This window comes from Elephantulus edwardii, unplaced genomic scaffold (genome assembly GCF_000299155.1).
Source record: "Elephantulus edwardii isolate Elephantulus edwardi_28Jun2011 unplaced genomic scaffold, EleEdw1.0 scaffold00247, whole genome shotgun sequence".
Lineage (NCBI taxonomy): Eukaryota > Metazoa > Chordata > Mammalia > Macroscelidea > Macroscelididae > Elephantulus > Elephantulus edwardii.
In genome coordinates, this window is record NW_006399997.1 from 730,488 (window position 1) to 754,680 (window position 24,193).

Below are 24,193 nucleotides of genomic sequence, written 5' to 3' on the forward strand. Positions count from 1 at the left end.
CAATATGCAAAGTTTCAAGTGATTGTTTTCTCATTCTAAGTTTAAAAGCCACATTATTCTACACATGAACTGAGATTTTAAAAGAAGTGATCTCAGATGTCCACAAAGGGGGGAAAAAATATATGGAGGTATGCTTACAGAGTTAAAAACTGAGCTCTGCTCTTTACTCCTCCACGAGGCTAAAATGTTCATGTATTGATAAAGTTTTCCAGGCTACAACACTGACCTGTTTCGTGCACTGCCATGGAGATAAATGACAATTGGGTTGCCATCATGAAGGGCCGCCTCATACCAGCAACGGTCCTTCTCCTTAGCATCTTCATGTCGGCAGCTGGGGACCGTGTGCCTGAAGAACAAGAGCCTTCAGCAAATGTGGACGCACACAGAGCACAATTCTGTCTTTGTCAAACACTGAAGTCTGAAAGCTCCCTGTGGAGACATTGGTGCTCTTCCGAGAAACCGGGAAGTTTGTCAGTGTATCTTCCCCTCATGTACATATGTCTATTTCTATGTGTTTATATACTGGAATCAGGAGCGGCATCCACTTCCTAAACAACATGCTTCCAGAAACTCTATAAACGTTGATAAATGTCGGAAGTTATAGAAGGGCATCAGTCAACAAGAACAACATATATTTTCAAGTACGTTTATGTATGTGTGTGTATATATATATGTTGTATATATAATATACATATATGTGTATATGTTGTTGATTACCATCAAGTTGAGAATGACTCAGCAATCCCATGAAAAAAGGCCTGAAGCCCTTCCATAACCATCACAATTTATTGAAGTTCACAGAATTTCAAGAGGCATGCTGTTTAGATATAGATGTGTGTTTGTATATAAATATTACACACATACATACTTAGGGAGATCTGATAGCTTAGTAAGAATTACACTGCCAACACTAAGGTATGCAGTTCATATCCACCAGATGCTCTGCAGGAAAAAAGATGGTCAGTCTTCTCCTGTGCAATTTACTGCCTCTGGAAACCCAATAGAAGGTCAGTAATGGGTTAGTACTGACTTGACGGTACACAACCACCACCATACGGTAAGAATCTGTACTGCAATCCCAAAGCACACAGTTCAAATTCACCAGCAGCCCTACAGAAGAAGGATGAACAATCTCCTCCCATGTAATTTACTGCCTCTGAAAACCTGTTGCAGGGTCAGCTGAGTCAGTTTCTGACTTGACAGCAAACAGCAACAGCATATACATAAAAATCCAAGTGAGGAGGGTGGGAGCAGAGGGGCAAGGATGGACAAGGGCGTAATCATAGGGTCACAAAATTTGATGTGGGGAGGGGCAAAGGAAATGGGAAAGATCTGGTGTGAAAAACAATGTATACAAGCTTTGTAAATAAAACAGTATAAAATAAAAATTTACTTTAAAAATAACAAAAACTGCTTTCTGCAAAGATGGCACCGAAAGCGAAGAAGGAAGCTCCTGCCTCTCCCAAAACCGAAGCCAAAGCAAAAGCCAAGAAGGCAGTCCTGAAGGACATCCACAACCACAAAAAAAGAAGATTCACACGTCACCCACCTTCTGGTGGCCTAAGATGCTGAGACTCTGAAGGCAGCCCAAATACCCCTGGAAGAGCACCCCCAGGAGAAACAAGCTTGACCACAATGCCATCATCAAATTTCCCCTGACCACTAAGTCAGCCATGAAGAAGACAAAAGATAACAACACATTTGTGTTCATTGTGGATGTCAAGGCCAACAAGCACCAAATTAAACAAGCTGTAAAGAGGCTCTATAACATCGATGTGGCTAAGGTCAACACTATGACTAGGCCTGATGGAGAGAAGAAGGCCTACAATGCCTACTCCTGCTACAATGCTTTGGATGCTGCCAACAAAATTAGGACCATCTAAACTGAGTCCAGCTAGCTAATTATAAATACAAATTTTTCTCACCAAAAAAGTAAAAATAACAGAAACTAAAAAAAAAAGAATGTGAGTGATATATTTACCTAGTCAAAATAAAGATCTAAAAGCATAAAATACCACTTAAAATAAAAATCACCACTGCCCTCCCTCAAGTTTCACCCACCTTTCCCATGGGCAGACAACCTCTTATAGCCTTTGACTGTTTTAGCATTTATGACACTTTTATCTAGTAATCTTCCAAAACCGCACTTTTTTGATGCAATCAATTAAAAAAAAAAGATGGATGGAGATAGGTAAAAGATATTTGATATCAGCCATTGGTTTAGTTGAAAAGATAAATTGGAAATAATTTTAAAAGATACCAAAATGTAACATAAAATTAAATTATTTTATTCAAGAAAACAAGTGATCTTGCATTTTAAATACCTCTGTGAGTTCCAGTTCCTCCACCTGTTAAATCAATGAATGAACTCTGAAAATGCACATTCCCACATAGGCATGAGATGATAAATCTTCAATTCTCTCAATAATGTCAGGGCAAAAAAATCCAAGAATTCAAGCACCACTGCCAGCAGGATTACTGATGACTCACCAACATGAGGACCAATTGGGCAAGAGTGGAGAACAAAAATTATTTTTGTTGTACTATTACTAGGGAGCTCTGGTAGCCTAGTGGCAAGAAGCTGCTCTACAATCCCAAAGGCATGTAGTTCGAGGCCACCAGCTGCTCTGCAAGAGAAGAATGGGTAATCTCTGTGCAATGACAGCCTCTGAAAAATCGCTGGAGGGTCAGCTCTGGGTTGGTTCCGACTCAACAGTACATAACAACAACAACAACTCGAATCCACCAGATACTCTGCTGGAGAAGGAGGGGTAATCTCCTTCTTTGCCAGCTGGAGCCATTTGACTGCACAACAAGAAAAAAGAAAAACAACCAAACAAACAAACAAAAACAACCAACAACATTATTAGGGAGCTCTGGTGGCTTACTAGTAATGAATTGAAAACCCATCAACTGTTCCATGGGAGAAAGATGGGCAATTTCCTCCTGCATGATTGACTAACTGCCTCTGAAAGCTCTGCAGAGGGTCAGCTATGGGTCAGTTCTGACTCAATAGTACACAACATTTTTTTTAACTGGGAATCTCTGGTGGCCTAGCACTAAGGAGCTGCACTGCCAACCCAAAGGCAAAGGAGAGAGATGAGCAGCCTCCTCTCATGAGATTAACCATCTCCAAAAATTTGCTGGAGGGTCGGCTGTGAGTAAGCTCCAACACCACCATGACTGTATGCGTAAGGAAGTAGGACGGCACCAGCTCCCTGCCCCTGACTTCATAACATGGAAACCTTATATATAAACTGTACGCTGCAAATCAGGAAGAAACGTTACTGCCCAATTTCATAATCAAATATTTAAACTCAGGAAGATGAGAAAATAAATGAGGTACTAAGAAATGGGCAGGCAAGAACAAGCAGAATCAAATAGAATAAAAGATTGAAATTAGTTTTGCAAAAAAACACAGTAAACACTCATCACTTCTTCTGATCTTTCTAGGGGTCAAGACCAGATTGAGCTATGAAAACCCAACAAAGTCTCTCATTTATTGAAGGCAGGCAAAAAAATTTACATATTTCATTAATTATAATGTGAAAAACATCAAGTACAATTATTTATTGTCATAAGAACATATACCTAAGATGTCAGATGAGAGAGGGTTTCTATGAAAATCATTATTTGGGTCAATGAGACCCAAAAGATGAGTAGGCAGTTAGGTACCAAAAGGGCAAAGAGAAGAATGAAGAGAGGTACAAGGAAGAGTTCCAGATGCAGAATATCTGGGAAGACCCAGCGTGACATCAAGGTGAGGAAGGGGGAACAGAATGAGCAGGACAGGTGAGCAGGTCCTGGTCTCTCAAGTTTCAGGAAAGACCCAAAGTGAAGGACAAATTCTAAATAGCTTCCCATGCCAAAGTAAAATTTATAGAGAGCAGAATTAACGGGGCCAAATTTCAACATAAGGGGAACGCGTATTGAATTGAAAAAAGCTGCAGACACCTCCACTGAGAACCAAACTCCTTGGCCAGTAACATGGTACTAACTGCCTTTGACTTCACAGCATGGAGACCTTATCCACAGCAACCACCTTCCAAGCGCTGCACTTACCAGATTCCCAGAAACACCCCAGGTTCCACTTTGACATAGAAGTTTACTGTGTGAGCCATCTTTTTCTCTGGTTTCTTTAAATCCACAAGATATGGTGCTTTATCTAGAAAGTAGACAAAATAATTACCAACTCCCATAATCCTATCTCTTTTCATCACAATGAAAAAATAATGAGCCTCAATGATTAATGTTCTCATTTTTAATAGAGTGATTAAATCTATTTGATTAACACGTTAATTAGTAGGCTTCTAAATTATAAGCTAACTTGCCATTGAATTGATTCTGACTCATAGTGACCCTCCATTGGGTTTCTAAGGTTGTCAATCTTAACAGGAATTGTGCAGCATGTTATGCTGCCAGGCAAAAGGCTAAGTGTCTCCTCCAGTGGTTTGAATCCAACAGCAGCTCTGAGGGAGAAAGATGGTCTGTCTCCTTCCATTAAGTTTTATAGCCTCAATGCAGAGTATGAATTGGAACCAGCTTGATGACTGAGTTATATGAGAAGCTATAAGCCACTAAAGTCTAGTATAGAGAGCTCTGAGGGTCTAGTGGTAAGAATCTGTGCTGCAATCTCAAAGACACATGGTCTGAATGCACCAGATGCTGTGCAGGAAAGGGATGGGCAATCTCCTCTTGTGCTATTAATTGCCTCTGAAAATCCTCTGACGGGTCAGCTACGGGTCAGTTCTGACTCGATGACAAATAACAACATATTAAGTCTTAGCAAAATATTTTATTTTATAAACTAAGGCGGTGGTGGTTGTTATGTGCCACTGAGTCACTTGCAACTCATAACAACCCTATGAACAACAGCCCTATACCCTGCTTTATTCTGTGCCAAGCTTATTGTCTCTGATACACCTACCCCATTACCCCAGTCACTGAATCAATCCATCTCATCAAGGATCTTCCTCTCTTGCACTGTCCCTCCATCCTCCCAAGCATGAGCATGACGTCCCTTTCCAAGGACTGGTCCCTCCTTGCAACATGTCCAAAGTAAGTGAGACGAAGCTTCAGAATCTTTGTCTCCAAAGAGCAGCCTTGTCTCACCCTCTCTAGGATGAAACTGTTTGTTATCCTAGCAGCCCAGTGTATATATTCAGTACTATTGTCCACACCACAGCTCAAAGGCATCAATTCTTCTTTTATCATCCCTAGTCATTGTCCAGCTTTCTAACACATAGCAAGTAATTATAAAGACTATGGCCTGGATCAGGTGTAGCCTCCAGACTGACATTGTTTCTCTTCAGTACTGTGGAGACAGCAGACTTTCCCAATGCAATTTGTCTTTTCATTTCCTGGCTGTTGGTACCAAGAGTGTTGATTGTGGAGAAAAGCAAACTGAAGCTGTTAACAATCTCAATTTCTTCATCGTCTATCACAATTGGATCAGTGATGAGAATCTTTGTTTTCTTGATGTTGAGCTTCAATCCATATTTGAAGGCTGTAGTCCTTGATCTTCTGCAGCACACACTTCAGGTCCTCCTGATCCAGAAAGCAGGGCAGTGTCATATACGTAATGTAGATTGTTGATGAGTCTTCCTCCAATCCTGATGCCACATTAACCAGCTTCCCAGATAATCTGTTCTGCGTATTGATTGGAAAGGTGAGGAGATAGGACACTTCCATGGTGTACCTCCGTCCCAATTTTGAACCATGAAGTGTTTCCTTGCTCTGTTTCAATGACTGCCTCTTAGTCCAAGTATAATAGGTTCCACATTAGAATGATCAAGTATTCTGGGATTCCCATTCTCCTCAGAATTTTCCAGTTTGTTGTGACCCACAGAGTCAAATGTTTTTGCATAGTCAATGAAACACAGATAGATATTCCTCTGGTACTCTCTGCTTACAGCCAAGATTCATCTAACTAAGGTAGGCATCAGAAAAGTTACAAAGAAAAAAATAATATACAGGAAGATTTTAAAATGCCACCAACGGAGGAAACCACAGTTTTAGCCTTATCTGACAATAAAAACGGAGCTCATTCCACTAAAAAGAACTACAACTGAAGCCGAGAAGTATTTGTTCAAGTACAATCAAATCACTAGCCACAGGTAAGTAAATAGCCAGGATCAACACCACCTGGGGATATCCAGGTCAGAGTGTTACTCATGTGCTCCAAGGATTTTATGTTATCTTGACTAACACATCACTCAACAGAAAAATCACAGGGAGATTCTTCACATCAATACTGCCTTCTTTCTCTCAGTCACTTCTTCAGAGATGCAGGTCGTAAGAAAAAGTGAGAGAGCTGGTAATACAGCAAGTACTTAGGTATCCATATGAACACTAATGTGAAAATGGATTTCCTAAATTGAAAACTTACCCACAAGCCTATGTTTTTCTATTTGTCCCAAAAGCTTGCAGAAATTTTCATTGAAGATACCCCCTTACAATTTTTTTTTTTTTAAAAAGCACACCTGCTGCAATTGAGTTCATTCTGACTCATGGTGGTCCTACGTATTACAAAGTAGAAGAGTAGAACTGCTACATAATTTTCTTGGTTGTAAATTTTTCAGTAGCAGATTTCCAGGTCTTCCTTCCACTATGTCGTGGGTGATTTCAAACTGACAACCTTTAGTTTCCTACTTTCATGCAAGGCATTTCTGACAGCCAACAACCATTCATGCTAAACCCCAAAGTTAGCAATAATTTCTTTCTAGCCACAATTTTGCCACTGGCTTCTTTTTCCTTATAACTTTAAAAAGCAGTGAATTCGTTGGTGAGGAAAGGAGTGCAAGTAAGGCATGAAAGTTAAATATGATACTTACAAAAATTTAAAAAAATTAGCATTTTCATCAAAGGAGGAAAAATGTGTTCTTTCAATGATTTACTAGTAAAGTCACTATAGAGAGCAACAATTTTTCTTCTGAGTGTTGAACATGAGCCTGGGATGGATCTGTAAGATATTGTGAAACAGAGAAGGTTTTTAAAAATCAGTCAAAGTTAAAAAAAAAAATCAGTTAAAGTTATGTCTTTCTTTTCTTAAGATACAGATAAATTAGAGGGACCAATTTTGGAAATCACATTTGACATTTAAACAAAGTCCTCTACAGGACTCTATGTATCATCTGACCTCTACAGGACTGTATGTAATTATCAAGGTGGACCATGACTAGACATGATAGGTCCAGGAAAGAAAAGCAAGATGGCAGAGTCCTGTTCAGCTGCTGAAGTCACAGTTTCACAGAGGAGCAGAAAGTATGGCAGATGCAGCCAGGCTTGTCCCTTGTCCCTTGATAAAGCCCCAAAGAAGGTTGGGCCTCACAGTTACTAGGAAACAGATTTTTAGCCAGTCAGTTACTACAGAGAGCTCTGGTGAGCAAGAAGGTGCACTGTCAACCCAAAGGCAGGCAGTTCAAATTCACCAGCTGCTCTGAGAGAGAAAAAAAATGGACACTTTTCCTTCCAGGCAATTTGAAAACATCTTCCAGCATCTGAAAACCCACTGGAGGATGAACTATGAGTTGATTCCGGTGTGAAAGCAATCATGGGGTTATTTGGCTGTTTGGGGTTTTTTTAACAGTTACTACAGTTTTTAATTATAGTATCATTCAGTGCTACACGTTAACTATTTTGCATACTTTATCTCACATACTTTGGGCATGTTGTCAGGAGCTAGATTTTTGGAAAAGGCATCATGCTGGGAAAGGTAAAGGGTCAGAGAAAGAGACCCTCGCTAAGTTGGACTGAGAGTGTCTGTAACAATGGACTTGAACATGTCAGAAATCATGAGGATGGTGCAGAAGAGAGCGAGGTTCAGATCTCCTGTTTACAGGGCCACCATGAGTCATAGCTGACTTGATGGCACTTAATAACATCCCACTAAACCCACTGCAATGAAATCAGATTTGACTCAGTGACTCACCGTCAGGTTTCCAAAACTGTAAATCTTTATGGGAAGGTACTACGTTATTAGTCTAAAGTCATCAGAAAAAGAATCACTTGAATCCACTCCTGTGGTTGAATCTAAGGAAGCAGTGAGTCAATGAGAGAAGATTCCAATTCCTGATCAGAATGGGGAGGCTAGAGGTCCAGACGGGGCTAGAGCAGGGCTGCAGCCTGGTGTGGGTGTGGGGACAGTAGTCTGCAGTCTTCTGTGTCAGAACCACCCAAATCATCAAAAGACAAGTCATGATCCATCCATGTGAGCTTGCTAATGCCACTTCTGTCCCTAGCATATCTCTCATGAGGATGAGAGTGTCCCCTAGCTGTGGTCTGAGGTGAGAGAGGCAAGAGACAGACAAAGTCAAGGGGACCATCTCCTGCTTCTACTGCTTCTGCTTTTTGTCCACATCATTCCTTAAATAGATTCCTTTTTCTATTGTGACTGATTAAAGTTAAAACTACTCAAAGGAGCTCTGCTGGCCTAGTAGCAAGAAGCTGCACTGCAATCCCAAAGGTTTCGAATCCACAAGATGCTCTGCTGGAGAAGGAGGGGCAAACTCCTCCTCTGTCAGTCAGATCCGATTTGATGGTATAGAAGAAGAAAAAAGAAAAAAGTTAAAACTACTCAATGTAATCAAGTCTTGAGAATGGAGTAAGGGCTAGAAAATACATTGGACAAATTTCTGTCCCAAGATCCAATTTCTCTGCTTGACTAGGGGGAGTTTGTTGTTGTTGCTGCTTTGTACCATCGAGACAGGACAATCCCATAGCTGACCCCCTAGTGGGTTTCCAGAGGCAGTAAACAGCACTGGCAGAGGTTTCTCTCTCACGTGGAGCAGCTGGTGAATTTGAACCACATACCTCTGTGCTGATAGCATAATTCCTTACCACTAGGCCACCAGAGATCCATCGCAGCAGCTTAGAAGATGACTTTTGCTCTAGAATGAGGATACAAAAAAGGTCAAGGTCACAGGCAATGAATGGCAGCGCCCTAGGTACCCAGGTCTACCTAGGCCGAGAACTAAGACAATCCCTGTGAGCTGTCACAGTCCTGATGAGTTCTACACAGGACCAAGGGAAGGAAAAATGAACCTCAAGAAAAAGGCTGGCCTCACAAAAATCTGCTCAGAGAGAATGCTGTGGTGCTGCAGAAACATTTCATGGACTGTCAAGAGAACAAACAGGTTTGTTCTGGAGAAGGTGAAACCACATTGTTCCTTGGAGAGAAGGATTTTGAAGCTCTGTCTTACATACTCTGGGCATGATGCCAGGAGGGACAGGTCCTTGGAGAAGGACATCATGCTTGGAAAGCTGGAAGGACAGTACAAGAGATGAAGACCCTGGAGGAGGTGGATTATTACAGTAACTGGGGCAGTGGGGTTTGCTGTGTCAGAGACAGTGACACTGGCTCAGGACAGGACAACATTCAGAGCTAGTGTGCATAGGGTAAATATTAGTTGTAGGCGACTCAACAGCACATAACATGCTTCAGGGTTATATTCTCTCTCCAGACCTATTCAATCTGTATGTTGAGCAAATAATTCAATAAGCTGGACTCTATGAAGAATAATGTGGCATTAGGATTGGAGGAAGGTTCATTAACAACCTACATGACACAACCTTGCTTGCTGAAAGTGAGGAGGACTTGAAGCACTTCCTTCCTGCAGAAGACCAAAGACTAGAGCCCTCAATATGGATTGCATCTTAATGTCAAGAAAAGAAAAATTCTCACCACTGGATTGATAGGCAATAAATATCATAACAGATGAAGAAAAGACTGAAACTGTCAATGACTTCATCTTACTTGGATCCACAAGGATATTTCCTTGGTACGAACTACCAACAGTCAGGACATCATGAGACCTATTGTACATGAGTCAGGGACTTCTCCAAATTATTGTGGACCAACAATATCAGTTTGAAGATTAAGATATGCCTGATTCAGGCCACTGTCTTTTCCATCACCTGCTATGAATCTGAAAGCTGGACAATGAACAAAAGTGATAGAAGAATGTATGCCTTTGAGCTGTGGGTTTGGAAAAAAGTACTGAATATCCCATCGACTACCATAAGAACAAACAGGTCTTAGAGAAAGTGCAACCAAAGTGCTCTTTGGAGACAGAGATGACAAAGCTTCATCTCACATACTTGGGCATGTTGCTAGGCTACTCCTTAGAGTGAAGTGCCATGCTTGAAAGGGTAGAGGTTGTCAAAAGAGAGGAAGACCCTCAACCAGACAGACTGACACAGTGACTTCTGCAATGGGCTCAAGAATGTCAGAGATGATGATGATGACACAGGATAGGACAAGATTCAGATCTGCTGTTCAGAGGGTCACTATAGGTCGTATTTGACTCAATGGCACCTATCAACAATAACAATGCTCACTATTCTCAGACATCTTCTGATACCTAAGACAGACCCCTAAAAAATCCACTTTCCTTCAGATTTTTAGTGACTTAAAAACCAGAGAGTTTATATATGTTTGCAAGAGGCAGAGAAGGGAAAATAATGACACTCTGATGACTTTTGAGCAGCTCAGCAAGAAGTAGCAAAGCAGTATGGTTTAAAGGTGATGTATAGCTCTTCCAATACTTCATATCTGGGCTCATACAAATCTGTTCCAGCAAGAAAGAAATGAAAATGACCATTTCATAATACTTTAAAATAGCTCTATGAAGACAGTAGGAAGGAGAGGGGGTATTGTGGTTCTGATGTCAGAGATGAGAAATCAAAACTCAGAGATGCCGCTTTGAGCCACAGATCAAGCCAAGATGGGCACAGCTGAAAGCAAGTCTGTCCCTATGTTCCCCTTGCTTTCTCCCTATTCCCTGGGCTCATGGTTACCCTGCCTGTTAGTCTCCTGCTAAGCTATCCTTTGAAGGTAGGCAGGGTGCTTGGGAAGCAGAGGCGGTGGACAGAAATATGTTACTGTTTTTAAAGAATAATTCATACAGGACCCTTCTCTCAAATTGCTTGAGGCAGTTTTGTGAGAAGCGCCACAGGGTATGCTGGGTATAAGGAAGTTGGAGGGTGAGGGGGCATGCAGAATGACCAGATCCTCTGGAGCACCAGCAATACAAAGCTGTTTCTTTTAACTAAGGGGCTGTCAACTTGACATCCCTCGATCAGTAGGGGATCAAAAGCTAAAAGACTTTTTTTTTTTTTGAGTGAAGGATGTAGTTTCAGCCCAATTCCGCTCACAGCCGCATCAAACGGCTACCTTGGTGCTTTGGTATTCTTCCGACTGCTCTTTGATCAGGGGCGGCTGTGACTACACAGCGGCCTCCCCACAGAAGCCACAGATCCTAACTGGGTGATTCTCACTGGTGAAACCTGGTTGAGCCTCAGTGGCATCAGAAAATCATGCTTGGGGGTGTATAAACCAGCTCCGGAGAAACTCACATCTCAAATTTGGCAGCACAACTATTCCAGATTATAAGACATGCTACAAACCCATCCACTCTAAATACTCATTCATTTAGCCAGTGTGTCTTGATCATCAAGCACCTGTGTCTTCCTTCCTCCTTCCCTCCCAAGCAAATCCTCTCCTTACCCTCATACTACTCAAGATTCTCTTCTTTTTTCAAAGCCAGATCCTTCCCATATGACCTCTCCTCTCTTCTCAACCCCTTACCAAACTCAGGTTGTCAATTTGATCCTTATTGTTTTTACATTAACAGCTCTGTCTTACCAAGAGGACAACAGTTATGTGATATTACATGTCTTGGTAATGCACTCGCTGTTGAAACTGGGCAGCTGGAACCCAGCAGCCTACCACATCCACTGAGAATATAGTTGTTTACTTCTCCAGCTAAATTAAAAAAAAAAAAAACAAACAAAAAAACCCCCTCAGTTCTTCTACTTTGTCTTGTAATGAGCCACAAGGTGAATGTGGTTTGATTTGGTGTCCAGCACAGGAATGAGTTTAATAAATATTTGTTGACCTCCAGGTTGAAAATTCTCATAGAAAGATATATTCCTATCATAAGCGAGAAGGAAGCAGAAGGGAAGGAAGGACTTCATTTTGTTTTCTGGGGCTTTCATTTTTTTTTCTTTTTCATTTTTAAAGATTTTTTTTTCATGTATATTGTATTTCATTTACATTGTAATACATTCATATATATTGTGGATTCCCCCCACACACAATCATCTTACCAAAGACAACATTTGTAAAAGCTAGCTAGCTATTTCACGTCCCTTGCTTTAAAATATCCCCACTTTAGATAACCAGTTTCTGATTTGTCCATCACTATCAACTCAGTACACTGAGGGAACCAGCATAGCCCTTTTGCTGAAGGATATTGTGTTCAGCCTGGAAACTTTGAACATCTGCATCCACAAGCAAAATCTAGTCCACAGCAAACCTTCAGAGTGTAGCAATCAACACTAACTCACAGCATTGTTCTTCTGCATCTGGTTGGGTTCTGGACAACTAATCTCTAGCCGTCTGTGGCTATGTTCAAACTAACATCATCACAAACTCCGGAGTCTACACTTTTCCCAGCATTCCTGACTGGTTGGTCCCTTCTCTCAGGCTTAGCTCCCAACGAGGCCAACTTAATAAGGCAAGGGTCCTCGTGACGCCCTGCTCCTCAAGCCAACAACCTTTTTTTTTTACTGAACTATACATCTGTGCATGCTAGGTGGGCACTGTTCATTTTATTTAGAATTGAAAATTAATGTGAGGGCCATAAAAAGCAGCAATTTGTTTTATTTGTTTCTGTGTCTGGGGAACTTGGATTAGAGCCTGATGTGTAATAAGTAACCAATATTGTCAAATGAATTAATGTATTTATTAGCGTTCTTATGGAGATTTCTAATTAATGTCTAGAAATGTGAAGACTTAGAACAAAAGACAAAAATGAGGAAGAGTCCTTTTGTTCCCCCAAGGTCTTTTCTTGACACTTTCCCACAGTCCTCATTACTAGATATATTTAAATTGTTGCAAGCAGAAAGGAAACTGTCCTAAGCCCATCAACCTTAAATAGCAACTATGTCTGATGAATTTTTTCACATTAAACTTATTCCAAAGACACTGTGAAAACAATCACTAGACCCTATGTTTCTTTTTTTTTATACATTTTATTTTGTTTTTATTATTTTTGTGTGCATGTACCGTCAAATCAGATCTGACTGGTACAGGAGGAGATTGCCCCTCCTTCCCCGGCAGAGCATCTGGTGGATTCGAACTGTGCACCTCTGGGATTGTAGTTGCAGCTTCTTGCCACTAGGCCACCAGAGCTCCCCAGACCCTATGTTTCAATGTTCTCCTGAGTGTCACAACTAATCACAACAGATCCAGTGCTATAAGCAATGCCTGGTCTACCTGGAGCCCCCCAAGAATGCTAAACTCCAAATTAGAAATTATTCAGAACACCAGCAATGGATCTGTGCCTCAGCACTGGGACATCTCAGATCAGCAATTCTCTGCTCAGATTTGTGGATGAGGGAAGCACTAGTATTTTATCTATTCTTTCAGAAAAGGTTCTCTTGAGACTCGACATTTTTACTAATTAGTAAGGCAAGTAATAGAGGGTACGCAATCCCCCATCTCCCACTCCATTAGCTATAAAGTGGGCTGATCTCAAGAGTGTGGATGCCAGCTTTAATTCTCTGCCTAATAAAACTCTGCCAGCTCTTTACCGCCATGTAGGTCTTAAATAATCAGTCATCAAATCTATGGAGAGCATGAGAGAGGGGCAGGCAGAAGACAGCTGTAGCAGAAGGGAAAGAAGGCAGGTGAAGGTGGGGTGTGCAAAGTGCATGTGGTCAGGACACTGAGAGGCGAATGGAGCAGTGCTGGCCTGTACAGTGTTAGACCTGGCTTCTGGCACCACACCAAGGAAGAATCAGAGAAGATGTGGTCTCATCTTCATTCTGGGCATGCCAAAGTAAAATCTGCTACCTGTGATTCTGGAATATTTTGGAATTAGCCAAAATTAAATGTAAAAGGCTAGGAAAAAAGAAAGGTAAACAGAAATAGTCGCACCCTTCCACACTGAAATCCCTAAGTCCCAGTTCTCCAACCAGTGTCTGGCTTCAATACAAACAAGATTGGAAATATACTGCTGCTTATTCAGGGGATTTTAGGGTGCAGTCATCCCTCACTATCCATAAGACACTGATTCCAGGACTCAGGCAAATTCCAAGTCTGCGAAGGCACTCGAGTCCTGAATGCACACACCAAGTCAGACCCATCAGTTGGTTTCACCTCATGGTAATGCTCCATTAGAGATCTGATGCTATCAATCTTTGTATGAGCTGAGTGTCTTATCTTTTGCACCTAGAAAGGTAGGTGGACAAAACTGAGGCACTATGTCATCAGGTCTTCACTCATAGAAAACAGTAGAGAGTTTGTTTATAATCATAAGCCATCTTCCTAAGTGTGCTTTAAATCATCTCTAGGGAGAAAGGGTTGAGAGCAGAGGGGTGAGGATAGGTAGGGAATAAATCACCAGGTTTTACAATGTGGTGGGTAGAGAGAGGGGGTAAGGAAATGGGAAAGATCCATCTGGGACCTGAAAAGATGTGGTAATGGACATGGTGCAGTTGCAATTAATTTTATAAACCACAATGTATGGGAATGATTGTATGAAACATAATGTGAAAGAAGGAAAGTGTGAAACACAATGTATATAACTTGGGTATGTAAACCAATATAAAATTTAAAAAAATATTAAGTCATCTCTAGATCATTTATATAGAGCTCTGATGGCCTAGTGGGCAAGAAGTTGCACTGCCAACCTAAAGGCAGGTAGTTTGAATCCATTAGCTGCTCTGAGACAGAAGGATGGCCAGCTCCTCCTGCACAATTTAGAGCCTCGAAGAATTCCCTAGAGGGTCCGCTATGAGTCAGTTCAGACTCCATGTCACATAACAGCAGCAGCAATGGCAAGATTGCTAATAACCCCTCAAACAACGTAAATACTAGGTAAACAGCACCTCATGCTCCCTCACAATTTTTTGAAGGTTTGCTTTGACCACTTCATTTCTCCTCTCAGTCCCAGGCTTCCTATGGCTGGGTGAATCTACTATGCAGGACTCACAGATATGGAGGACCCACTGAAGGATTCTCGGGAGGAAAAACGGTAAAAAAAAAAAAAAAAAAAATGGACGCGCCTATACACACAATGTAAACAGGTATCGCTCAGATAACGCTAAGTGATAGTTTCAAGTGTCCTGTACATCTTTAGCATCGTGGAGGTGTGTCCTATAATTACATGCCTGAGAGTTCACACAGAGAGTTGACACTGAGAGCTGGGCAGTGACTTTCCCATCTTTTGTTATCTACCCAAGAGGCTACCATCCCAGATTAAAACATACATGATTAACGTGTAAACATGCCCTACACATTAGCATAGGGAGCTCTCGTGGCCTAATGCTAAGAAACTGAGCTGCAATCCCAAATTTTCCTGGTTCCAATCCACCAGCTGCTCCACAGAAGAATGGGCAAACCTCCTGCTCTCGTGGCCCAGAGGTAAGGGGTGCTGATGTCAACCCACAGGCATGTAGTTCAAATCCACCAGCTGCTGCATAGGAGAAAGATAGGCAGGATCCTCGAATGCGATTTACATTCTTGGAAAAACTCATTGTAGTTTATAAATTTATGTAGGCTTTGAGTTGATTCTGACTATATAATTATGAATAACAAATATTAGTATTGTAGGGAGCTATAACAGCATAGTTCATGAGGAATTACGATGCCAATCCAAAGGTAGTACCCCTCTGGTGGTTCGAATCCACAAACAGTTCAGCAGAAGAAAGATGGGCAATCTCATTCAACACGATTTACTGTCTCCGAAAACCCTCTGGATGGTCACCGGTCGGTTTAGACTCCATGGCAATGAGTTTGAGGGTTATTTTTAGTTTTAACACAGAAATACATTTTATCAAGGCAGATACAAGAGCTTACTCCATCCATCTGGAATCTATTTCATTTCTCAACAGATTTAGTTTCCTGAAAAACCTTCGAGTTTTCAGCACGGATGGGGCTTGCGACTGTGAGTGTGAGAATAACTGCAGCCCAGCGAGGCCGGGATTTCTAGGACTCTGCCTTCATTCCCCAACCTGGCCCTATCTCGGGCACCCTAAACCCTCTGGCACTCTGGGACACCCTCCAGGATGGACCTCAAGCGTCCTGGGAGGCAAGTACTCACTGCAAATTTCGTCTGACCATGTCCCACCAATCCCCCACGCAGTCGGGGTCTGGGGGTCGGGGCACCTCGGCTGGCTGGCACCCCTGCTCGCCCATTCCGCGCTGTCTCCTCGCCGGTGGCTGAAGCCGCTCTGGGAGCCGAGGCGGTGACCCCAGGCCGCCGCCCGCCCACCTCCTCCGCGCTGGGCGGCAGCTGGAGCCACGTGCGCCGGCGGCGGGACGCCCTCTCCACGCGCAGGGAGGCGCGGCCTGGGGTGGGTGCAGCCCGAGAAGGGGCAGTGGCTCCGGCGCCCAGGCCTTCCTCGTTCCCGCCAGAGCCAAGGACTGCGTGCAGAGAAGGACTCCTTGGGAGGGCGGGCTCCAGCCCGCGGAACCAGGTGGCTGTGTTATGCGAGGTGCCCTGTGGAACAGGAAAAGAGATGAGGTTGAAGGACTGGTGGTGCACATCCCCCAGCCTTTCATTTTCATTCTCCTTTTCTCACATGTCGTTTGCTGCATGTCTGTTCAGTTTTGTGCTCTTAAAAAAAAAAAATAAAAATAAAAATAAAAAAATTTATTTATTTATTTATTTATTCATTCATTCATTCATTCATTCATTCATTCATTCCAGGCAGTGTTACTTTACAGTGTAACCTTAAACCTGCTTAGCTTGGAATAAGACTTAGTAAATGGTGCTTCAATAAATGCTTGGTCCAATCGCAATTGCCCTATTGCTGTGGGGACCCAGACTCATATCCTGAAACCAGCTGTCATCATTCCGGCTTCAGAAAATCTAAGCAGCTGGATAGTTAGTGCTCTTCTTGTACCACCACCCTCAATTTTGTTTTCATGTAAACGACTTGACTCTCCCCTAAAAAAAAAGAAAGAAAAGAAAAGAAATCCAGCAACGACAGAGCAGTGTCTTCCAAACTGTTGCTGTGTGTTGTCGACTCGGAACCAATCCATACTTTGCCCTCCAAGCGGGTTTTCAGAGGCAGCTAATTGCACAGGAGGGGATTGCCCATCCTTCTCCCTGGAAGAAGCACTGGTGGATTTGAACGGCATGCCTTCAGGATTACAACACAGCTTCTTGCCAGTAGGCCACCAGAACAGGGTCTCCAAATTGGTCTAAGCGATAAGTGGAATATAAAATATGTTTAAAGTAAAACGGAATATTAACTTTGTATAGCCTTCTGTCTGGGTGCAAGCAGTTTGCCATATACTGCTAACCTCAAAGGCTGGTGGTTCAAACACAGCTAGTGACTCAAATGAAGACTAGCCTGGTCAATTGTTATAGTGAAAACTGCAGTTTAAAAAACAAACAAACAAACAAAAAACCGCCTTCTGGACCAGTTCTGCTCTCAAATACGTGAGAATGGGAATCAAAAAGCAATGCACTGAGCTATGAACATACTCCATCGTGTGCGTGCACGCTCATACTTGGACACGTGTATATGGGTGTATGTGGGTTGTGTGTGTTGCATACCGTAGAGTCGGAACCGACCCATAGCTGACCCTCCAGCGGGTTTTCAGAGGCAGTTAATTGCACAGGAGATTGCCTTGCCCATCCTTCTGCCGTGGAGCAGCTGGTGGCCTCAAACCGTGTGCTTTTCAGGACTGCAGTGCAGCTTCCTGTCACTAGGCCACCAGAGCTCCCTATGTGGGTTATAAAGTAAAATCTGTTGATAATAAGTAAAATGAGCTGGAAAGAAGCCACAGCTTTATATGGTCTTGATGAGAATATAAAAATCTTCCTCTACTTTGATCTTCCTTTTTCCTCTTCCTTTCATTTTTCACCATTTCTGAACTTTGACAATCCCTAATTCATTCTCTCCCTCTCTCTCTGTGTATCTCTCTCTTTCTCAAACACACCCACACATGTACATGACTACAAGGCAACCTCTCCCCAGAAGAAAGTAAATGTGATCTCTTGTGGCATCTGGACTATTTAAAAAGAGCCCTGGTAATAATTTGCAACGTTATTGCTCCTGCGTGCTGCATAGTATTCCATGTGTGACCTAACTTGGGAGGGACTGGAGAGCATGATGCTGAGTGAACTAACTCAGTCCCATAAGGATAAATATTGTATAAAACCATTATTGCAGAATGAGTATGAGGATCCAGAAGGGGTGGGAGAGGCTGGAAGCAGAGGGATCTGGATGTGCAGAGGGAAGGGGGGATTAATCTTTGGATTGTACAATTTGATGGTTAGGGGGGTGAGGGAAATAGAATTTGTTCAAATTTGTATTTGAATTTTGTAAATAGTATGAAAAAATGTTTTTAAAAGACCCCTGGTGGTGCAATAGTTAAGCAATTGACTGCTAACCAAAAGGTCAACAGTTTGAACCCCCCTACCCCGCCCCCCCACCCACCACTGCTAGGGAAAAGATATGGCAGTTTGCTTTCCTAAAACAGATACTGATACAAGGAGCCCACAGGAGTGACAAACCACATAAAACTCACCTTCCTGACACTGAAACCAGGAAAACTAGATGGTCTCTGGCTACCATTGCTGATCTCTCTAAAAGGAATCACATTAGAAGTTCCTGATTAAGCAAGGATGGGGACTGATTTGGATCAAAGTTCAAAAGCATTAAAAATGCCAGGCTTACTGGTCCAGTAGAGACTGGTGGAACTATGATTTCAGTCACCTTTCAGCCTAGAACAAAACTTACTCTCTGTGGCTCAACATTTAAGCCAAACAATAGATAAGATTATATAACACTAGGAAGGCACTTGATTCGTAAAAAAAAAACCAGCTTCTTTTTTTTAAAAAAAAAAAATTATTTTGTGTGCGTACCATCAAATTGGATCTGACTGGTATAGGAGGAGATTGTTCCTCCTTCTCCAGCAGAGAATCTGGTGGATTTGAACCACATTCCTCTGGGATTACAGTGCAGCTTCTTGCCTCTAGGCCACCAGAGCTCCCTAAAACCCAACTTTTTAAGAAAGCCCAAAAGAGCATCATTTGCCCAAGGATAAATCCCTGATGGCAGGAAGGGATAGGAGAGAAGGATTAACGGAAATGAGATTTATAAGGAGGAAGTGGGAAATGTTCAAAAATATGTGTGTATTGTAATATTACAAAACAAAAAGAGGTGTAAATGGTTGAATGAAAAACTAATATGCTTTGTAAACTTTCACTCAAATCATAGTTAAAAAAATATTTTCAACCTCAGCAATCCTATGGTGCAGTTCCACTCAGCCTTCCAGGGTCACTATGAGTTGGAAACAATTCGATGGCAGTGGGTTGGTACTGTTTAGACTTTGTCAACTGGCAGGAAAGCATGGTAGTGGACTGCATAGGAAACTATCTTCCTGGGCAACCAGGCTGGAGGAAAGTATCTACATGTTTCTGGTGACCCAGTGGATAAGGAGTTGTGCTACCAATCCAAAAATGGTCTGAATCCACCCCCTGCCTCACGGGAGAAAGATGGCCAATCACCTTCCATGTGATTTACAGCCTCTGAAAACCTGTTGAATTGTCAGCCTTGAGTTAGTTCTGACTTGATGGGAATAAGGAGGATGAGAAGAGAGAAGAGGAGCAGTAGGGGCACTTGATATAATTGGTCAGGTGAGGAGGAATTCTGTTCATCATCTTTTGTAATGGCTCTGGGAATACAAATGTTCTGATCACATCAAGATAAGGAAAGAAGAATCAGATCCAGGAAGGGCCGGTGGGATCTAAGTGTGAATAATCAGCCAGTTAAGCCTGATTTTTCATGAGACCATATCCTGTGGGTCAGGTTAAGGTGCAGCTCATGCAGATGTCAGGTGCCACTTGGAGTATTTCCAAAGGTGGACAGGAATCTCACAGAACCTGCTCAGTGGAAGGTCTGGATGAGATCCTAGGGCCATATTATGTGGAGGTAGAGGAGTCAGAGATGAAGAGTGGAATGATGAGGAAAGAGCTATAGTTGCAAATGGTTTCAGATTCTGTTTATTCAAATGAGAGGTATACCTGCTGTTTAGACAAAATTGTAAGCCTAAAGGAGTATTTTAAATGCTCAGCAAGGTTTCTGAGGTTGAAAACCCTTATTACCATCCCTCTTCTTCTTTTTCTCTTTCTTTCTTAATAATGTAAAGCTCTTTGCTGGGTAGTTGGAACCAATTGATAGCTGACCCTCCATTGTGTTTCCGAGTCACTGGAGGAGATTGTCCATCTTTCTCGCTTGGAGCCGTTGGTATATTCAAACTGCAAAGGGTCTTGTTTGAGTAAGCAGCACAATTCCCTAGGGACTATGCCACCAGTGTTCCCTAACTAAAGCTCTAGGAGAGCCTTCTCTTACCATAAGCAGTCCCTTTTTGAATGCTTCCTCCTAGAAATCAGAAAGCACAAGTCCTTGATTTAGCAGAGTCGGAAAAAAAAAATGACCTATGCATTGCAAATACTTAAAACACACACACACACACACACACACACACACACACACACACCCCAACAGACAGACTGTACACATGATCCTCACCTGACAGACTACAGAAGAATCAGATTGACTACATCTGTGAAAAGAATGCATGGAGAAACTCAATCTCAGAGGTCAATACAAGGCCCGGACTGGCTGTGGAACTGACCATCAACTGCTCATGTATAAGTTCACATTGAAATTAAAGGAAGCTAAAGTTAAGCACAGGAGGACCAAATTATGACCTTGAGTCTATCACACCTGAATTTAAAAACCATCTCAAGAAAGTTTGATGCATTGAACTAATGACTGAAGACCAGAGGAGTTGTGGGATGACATCAAGGTTATTATCAATGACGAAGGCAAAAGGTCATTACAAAGATGGAGGGAAAGAAAAGACCAAAATGATAGTCAGAAAAGACTCTGAAAATTGCGCTAGAACGTTGTTGTTAAGTATTGTCGAGTCAAATACAACACACAGTGATGCTATGAACAACATACCTGAACCCCATCCTGTCTTGTGTTATCCTCATCATCTCTGACAAACTTGAGCCCGTTGCTGCTGTCACTATGTCAGTCTATCTCACTGATGGTCTTCCTCTCCTTCTCTGACTCTCCACCTTTCAAAAAAATGATGTCACTCTCCCAAGAATAGCGTTGTCTAGTAACATGCCCAAAGGACATGAGGGGGGAAAAATGCCACCCTTGTTTCCAGACGTGTTTCACATTCTCCAAGACGTATCTGTTTGTTCTTTTATCAGTCCATGGCATAGTTAGCACTCTTCTCCAGCATCACGACTCAAAGGCATTGGTGCCTCTTCTGTCACTTATATTCAGTGTCTAACTTTCAGATGTGTAACAGGTGATTAGAAAGACTATTGCTCGAATCAGGCACATCTTAATCTTCACACTGATGTTATTCCTCTTCAGGACTTTGGAGAGGTCCCTAACAGTGGACTTTGCCAATGCTATGTCTCCAGATCTCCTGACTGCTGCTATCAAGGGTGTTAATTATGGATCCAAGAAAGATCAAATCATTGACAATTTCAATCTTTTGCTCTACCTATCATGATGTTGTCTATTGACCCAGTGGTGAGGATTTTGAAGTGTTGCTTGTTTTGTGGTTTTTGGTTTTTTTCATTCACTGCTGCATATTTTCTTCTCCTCTCCTTTGTTTGAGATTGTTCTCATATATATAATGCATAATCATATATTCCTTTCAGACAGTTCTTCCCATCATCTGTTCTATTGCAGTGTTCATTATCTATCTACTCTTTTCCCATTCTCTCCCCAAATTCCCCCACCCATGTAGTTCCTATTTTATAACAGTAGTATTATACAATATTTGTCCTTTTGTGATAGAGTTATTTCATTCAACATAATGTCCTCCAGTCTTCCCCCTGTTGTGTAATGTTTTACAAGTTTATTGTTTTCAGTGCTTCATAGTATTACATTGCCTGGGTAGTTTTTCTGGGTAGTCCATTGTTTGTTTATCGGTATTGAGTTGCTTCTATCTCTGTTATTGTAAATAACACAGCAGCAAATATGTGCATACATCTGTGTGAGTCACGACTCTGGTTCCTTAAGGGTATATTCACTAGTGGAATTGCTGGGTCATATGATAGTCCTTTTTCTAACATTTTGAGAAAGTACCAGACACCTTCTAAAGTGGTTGTACCATTTTACACTCCCACCAGCAGTGAATAAGAGTTCCAATCTCTCCACAACCTCATCAGCATTTGTTGTTTGCTGCACTGTTGAAATTTGCTATTGTTGCTGGGGTGAGATGATATCTCATAGTTGTTTTGATTTGTATCTTTCTAATAGCTAGGGATTGAACATTTTTTTATGTGTTTGTTTGTCACCTGGATGTCTTCTTTAGTGAAGACATTTATATTCTTTGCCCATTTTGTTATTGGGTTGTTTACCTTTTTCTTTTTGAGGTGCATGTGTATTCTATAAATTTTAGATATTAATCTTTTATCAGATATGTCAGTGCCAAATATTTTGTTTCCCAGTTTGTATGTTTCCTTCTTACCCTATTAGAGAAGTTTTGAGATGCAATAGGGATTTGATTCTTGGAAGGTCCCATTTATATGTTTTATTCTTTCCTGGTTGTAGGTGATTTTTGTTTTCTTGATGTTGAGATGTAATCCATATTCAAGGTTGCAGTCCTTGATCCTCTGCAGCAAATGCCTTGAGGCCTCCCTCCTGCTTTCAGAAAGCAACAAGTTATTACAAAAACAGAGCAACTGAAAGGGAGCTCTAGTAGCCTAGTGGCAAGAAGCTGCACTGCAATCCCAGAGGTGTGCGGTTTGAATCCACCAGGTGCTCTGCTGGAAAAGGAGGGACAGTTTCCTCCTGTACCAACCAGATCCAATTTGACAGTACACACACAAAAATAATAATTTAAAAAAACCTAAAAAACAGTTGGCACTGGAGTAAGAAACATTTTAGAGGGCAAAATAAAGGGAAAAAGTGCTGAAGTGAAAAAGGTGGACAGAAGATATCAGTTAAAGAAAAAAGCAAAGTACTATAGTGAAATGTGCAAAGAGCTGGAGTTAGAAAATCAGAAAGGAAGAACAAACTCTGCATTTCTTAAGCAAAGAAGTTTAAAGAACTGAACAACAGATTCAAAGCCTCCAGTTTCATAATCTTAAATAATACAAGACATATCAAAAGAAGAGGGAAAGATACAGAATCATTGTTCCAAAAAGAATTGGTTAACACTAAACCATATCAGGTTCTACATGATCAAGAACCAATTGTAATGAAAGAAGAAGTTCAGTATACACTGAAGGCATTGACAATACATGAGATCTAATTGGCATGTTTCAAAATACCAATTGGCATGTTTCAACAAATAGATGCAGCCCTGGACCTGCTCACTGGTCTATGCCAAGAAATTTGGAAAACAGGTAGCTGGCTAACTGACTATGAAGAGATTGATATTTGATCACATAGGGGGGGAAAAGTGATCCAACAGAATGTGGAAATTTTCAAACAATATTATATGCAAGTAAACTCTTACTGACGATTATTTAAGAATGGCTGGAACAGTGTAATGACAGAGAACTACCAGAATTCAAGCTGAATTCTGAAGAGATTGTAGAACTATCAGCATTGCTGATTTCATATGCATCTTAGCAGAAAGAAGAAAATATGAAATAAATATTTATTTCTGTTTTATTGACTATGCAAAGACATTTGACTGTGTGGATCATAACAAAGTATGGCTAACGTTGAGAAGAATGGGAATCCAAGAACACTTAGTTGTGCTCAATCAAAACCCGACCCTAAACCATGATGGTGCTATCCATACAGAACAAGAGAACACTGCATGGTTTAAGATCAGGCAGGATGTTTCAAATCAGGGCTGAATCTATTCCCCATACTTATTCAATATGTTTGCTGAACAAATCATTTGAGAAGCTGGACTCTATGAAGAAGAATGTGGTATCAAGATAGGAGGAAAATTCATCAACAATCTCCATAAACAACTTTGCTTGCTTAAAATTAAAAGGTCTTGAAGCACTTGTTGCAGAAAATCAAAGACAATAGCCTTCAATGTGGATTACATCTTAACCTCAAGAAAGGGAAAAAAAAAATTACCACTGGCCCAGTAGGCAAAAACATAATGAAAGGAGAAAAGACTGAAATTGTCAATGACTACATTTGACTTAAATACACAATCAACACC

General features: G+C 41.5%; 1 protein-coding gene across 1 annotated transcript in view; it reads right to left on the reverse strand.

Moving 5' to 3' along the window:
- ABHD12B (abhydrolase domain containing 12B) overlaps window positions 1-18,597 on the reverse strand; it is a 53,257-nt gene extending 34,660 nt beyond the window's left edge. Inside the window, exons 1-5 of the mRNA XM_006899216.1 lie at window positions 18,551-18,597; window positions 16,110-16,508; window positions 6,834-6,961; window positions 4,063-4,165; window positions 227-346 (exon numbers count right to left, since the gene is read on the reverse strand). Of these exons, the coding sequence (XP_006899278.1) occupies window positions 227-346; window positions 4,063-4,165; window positions 6,834-6,961; window positions 16,110-16,508; window positions 18,551-18,597 (797 nt within the window). The remainder of the gene's footprint in view (window positions 1-226; window positions 347-4,062; window positions 4,166-6,833; window positions 6,962-16,109; window positions 16,509-18,550) is intronic.
- Window positions 18,598-24,193: the final 5,596 nt, after the last annotated feature.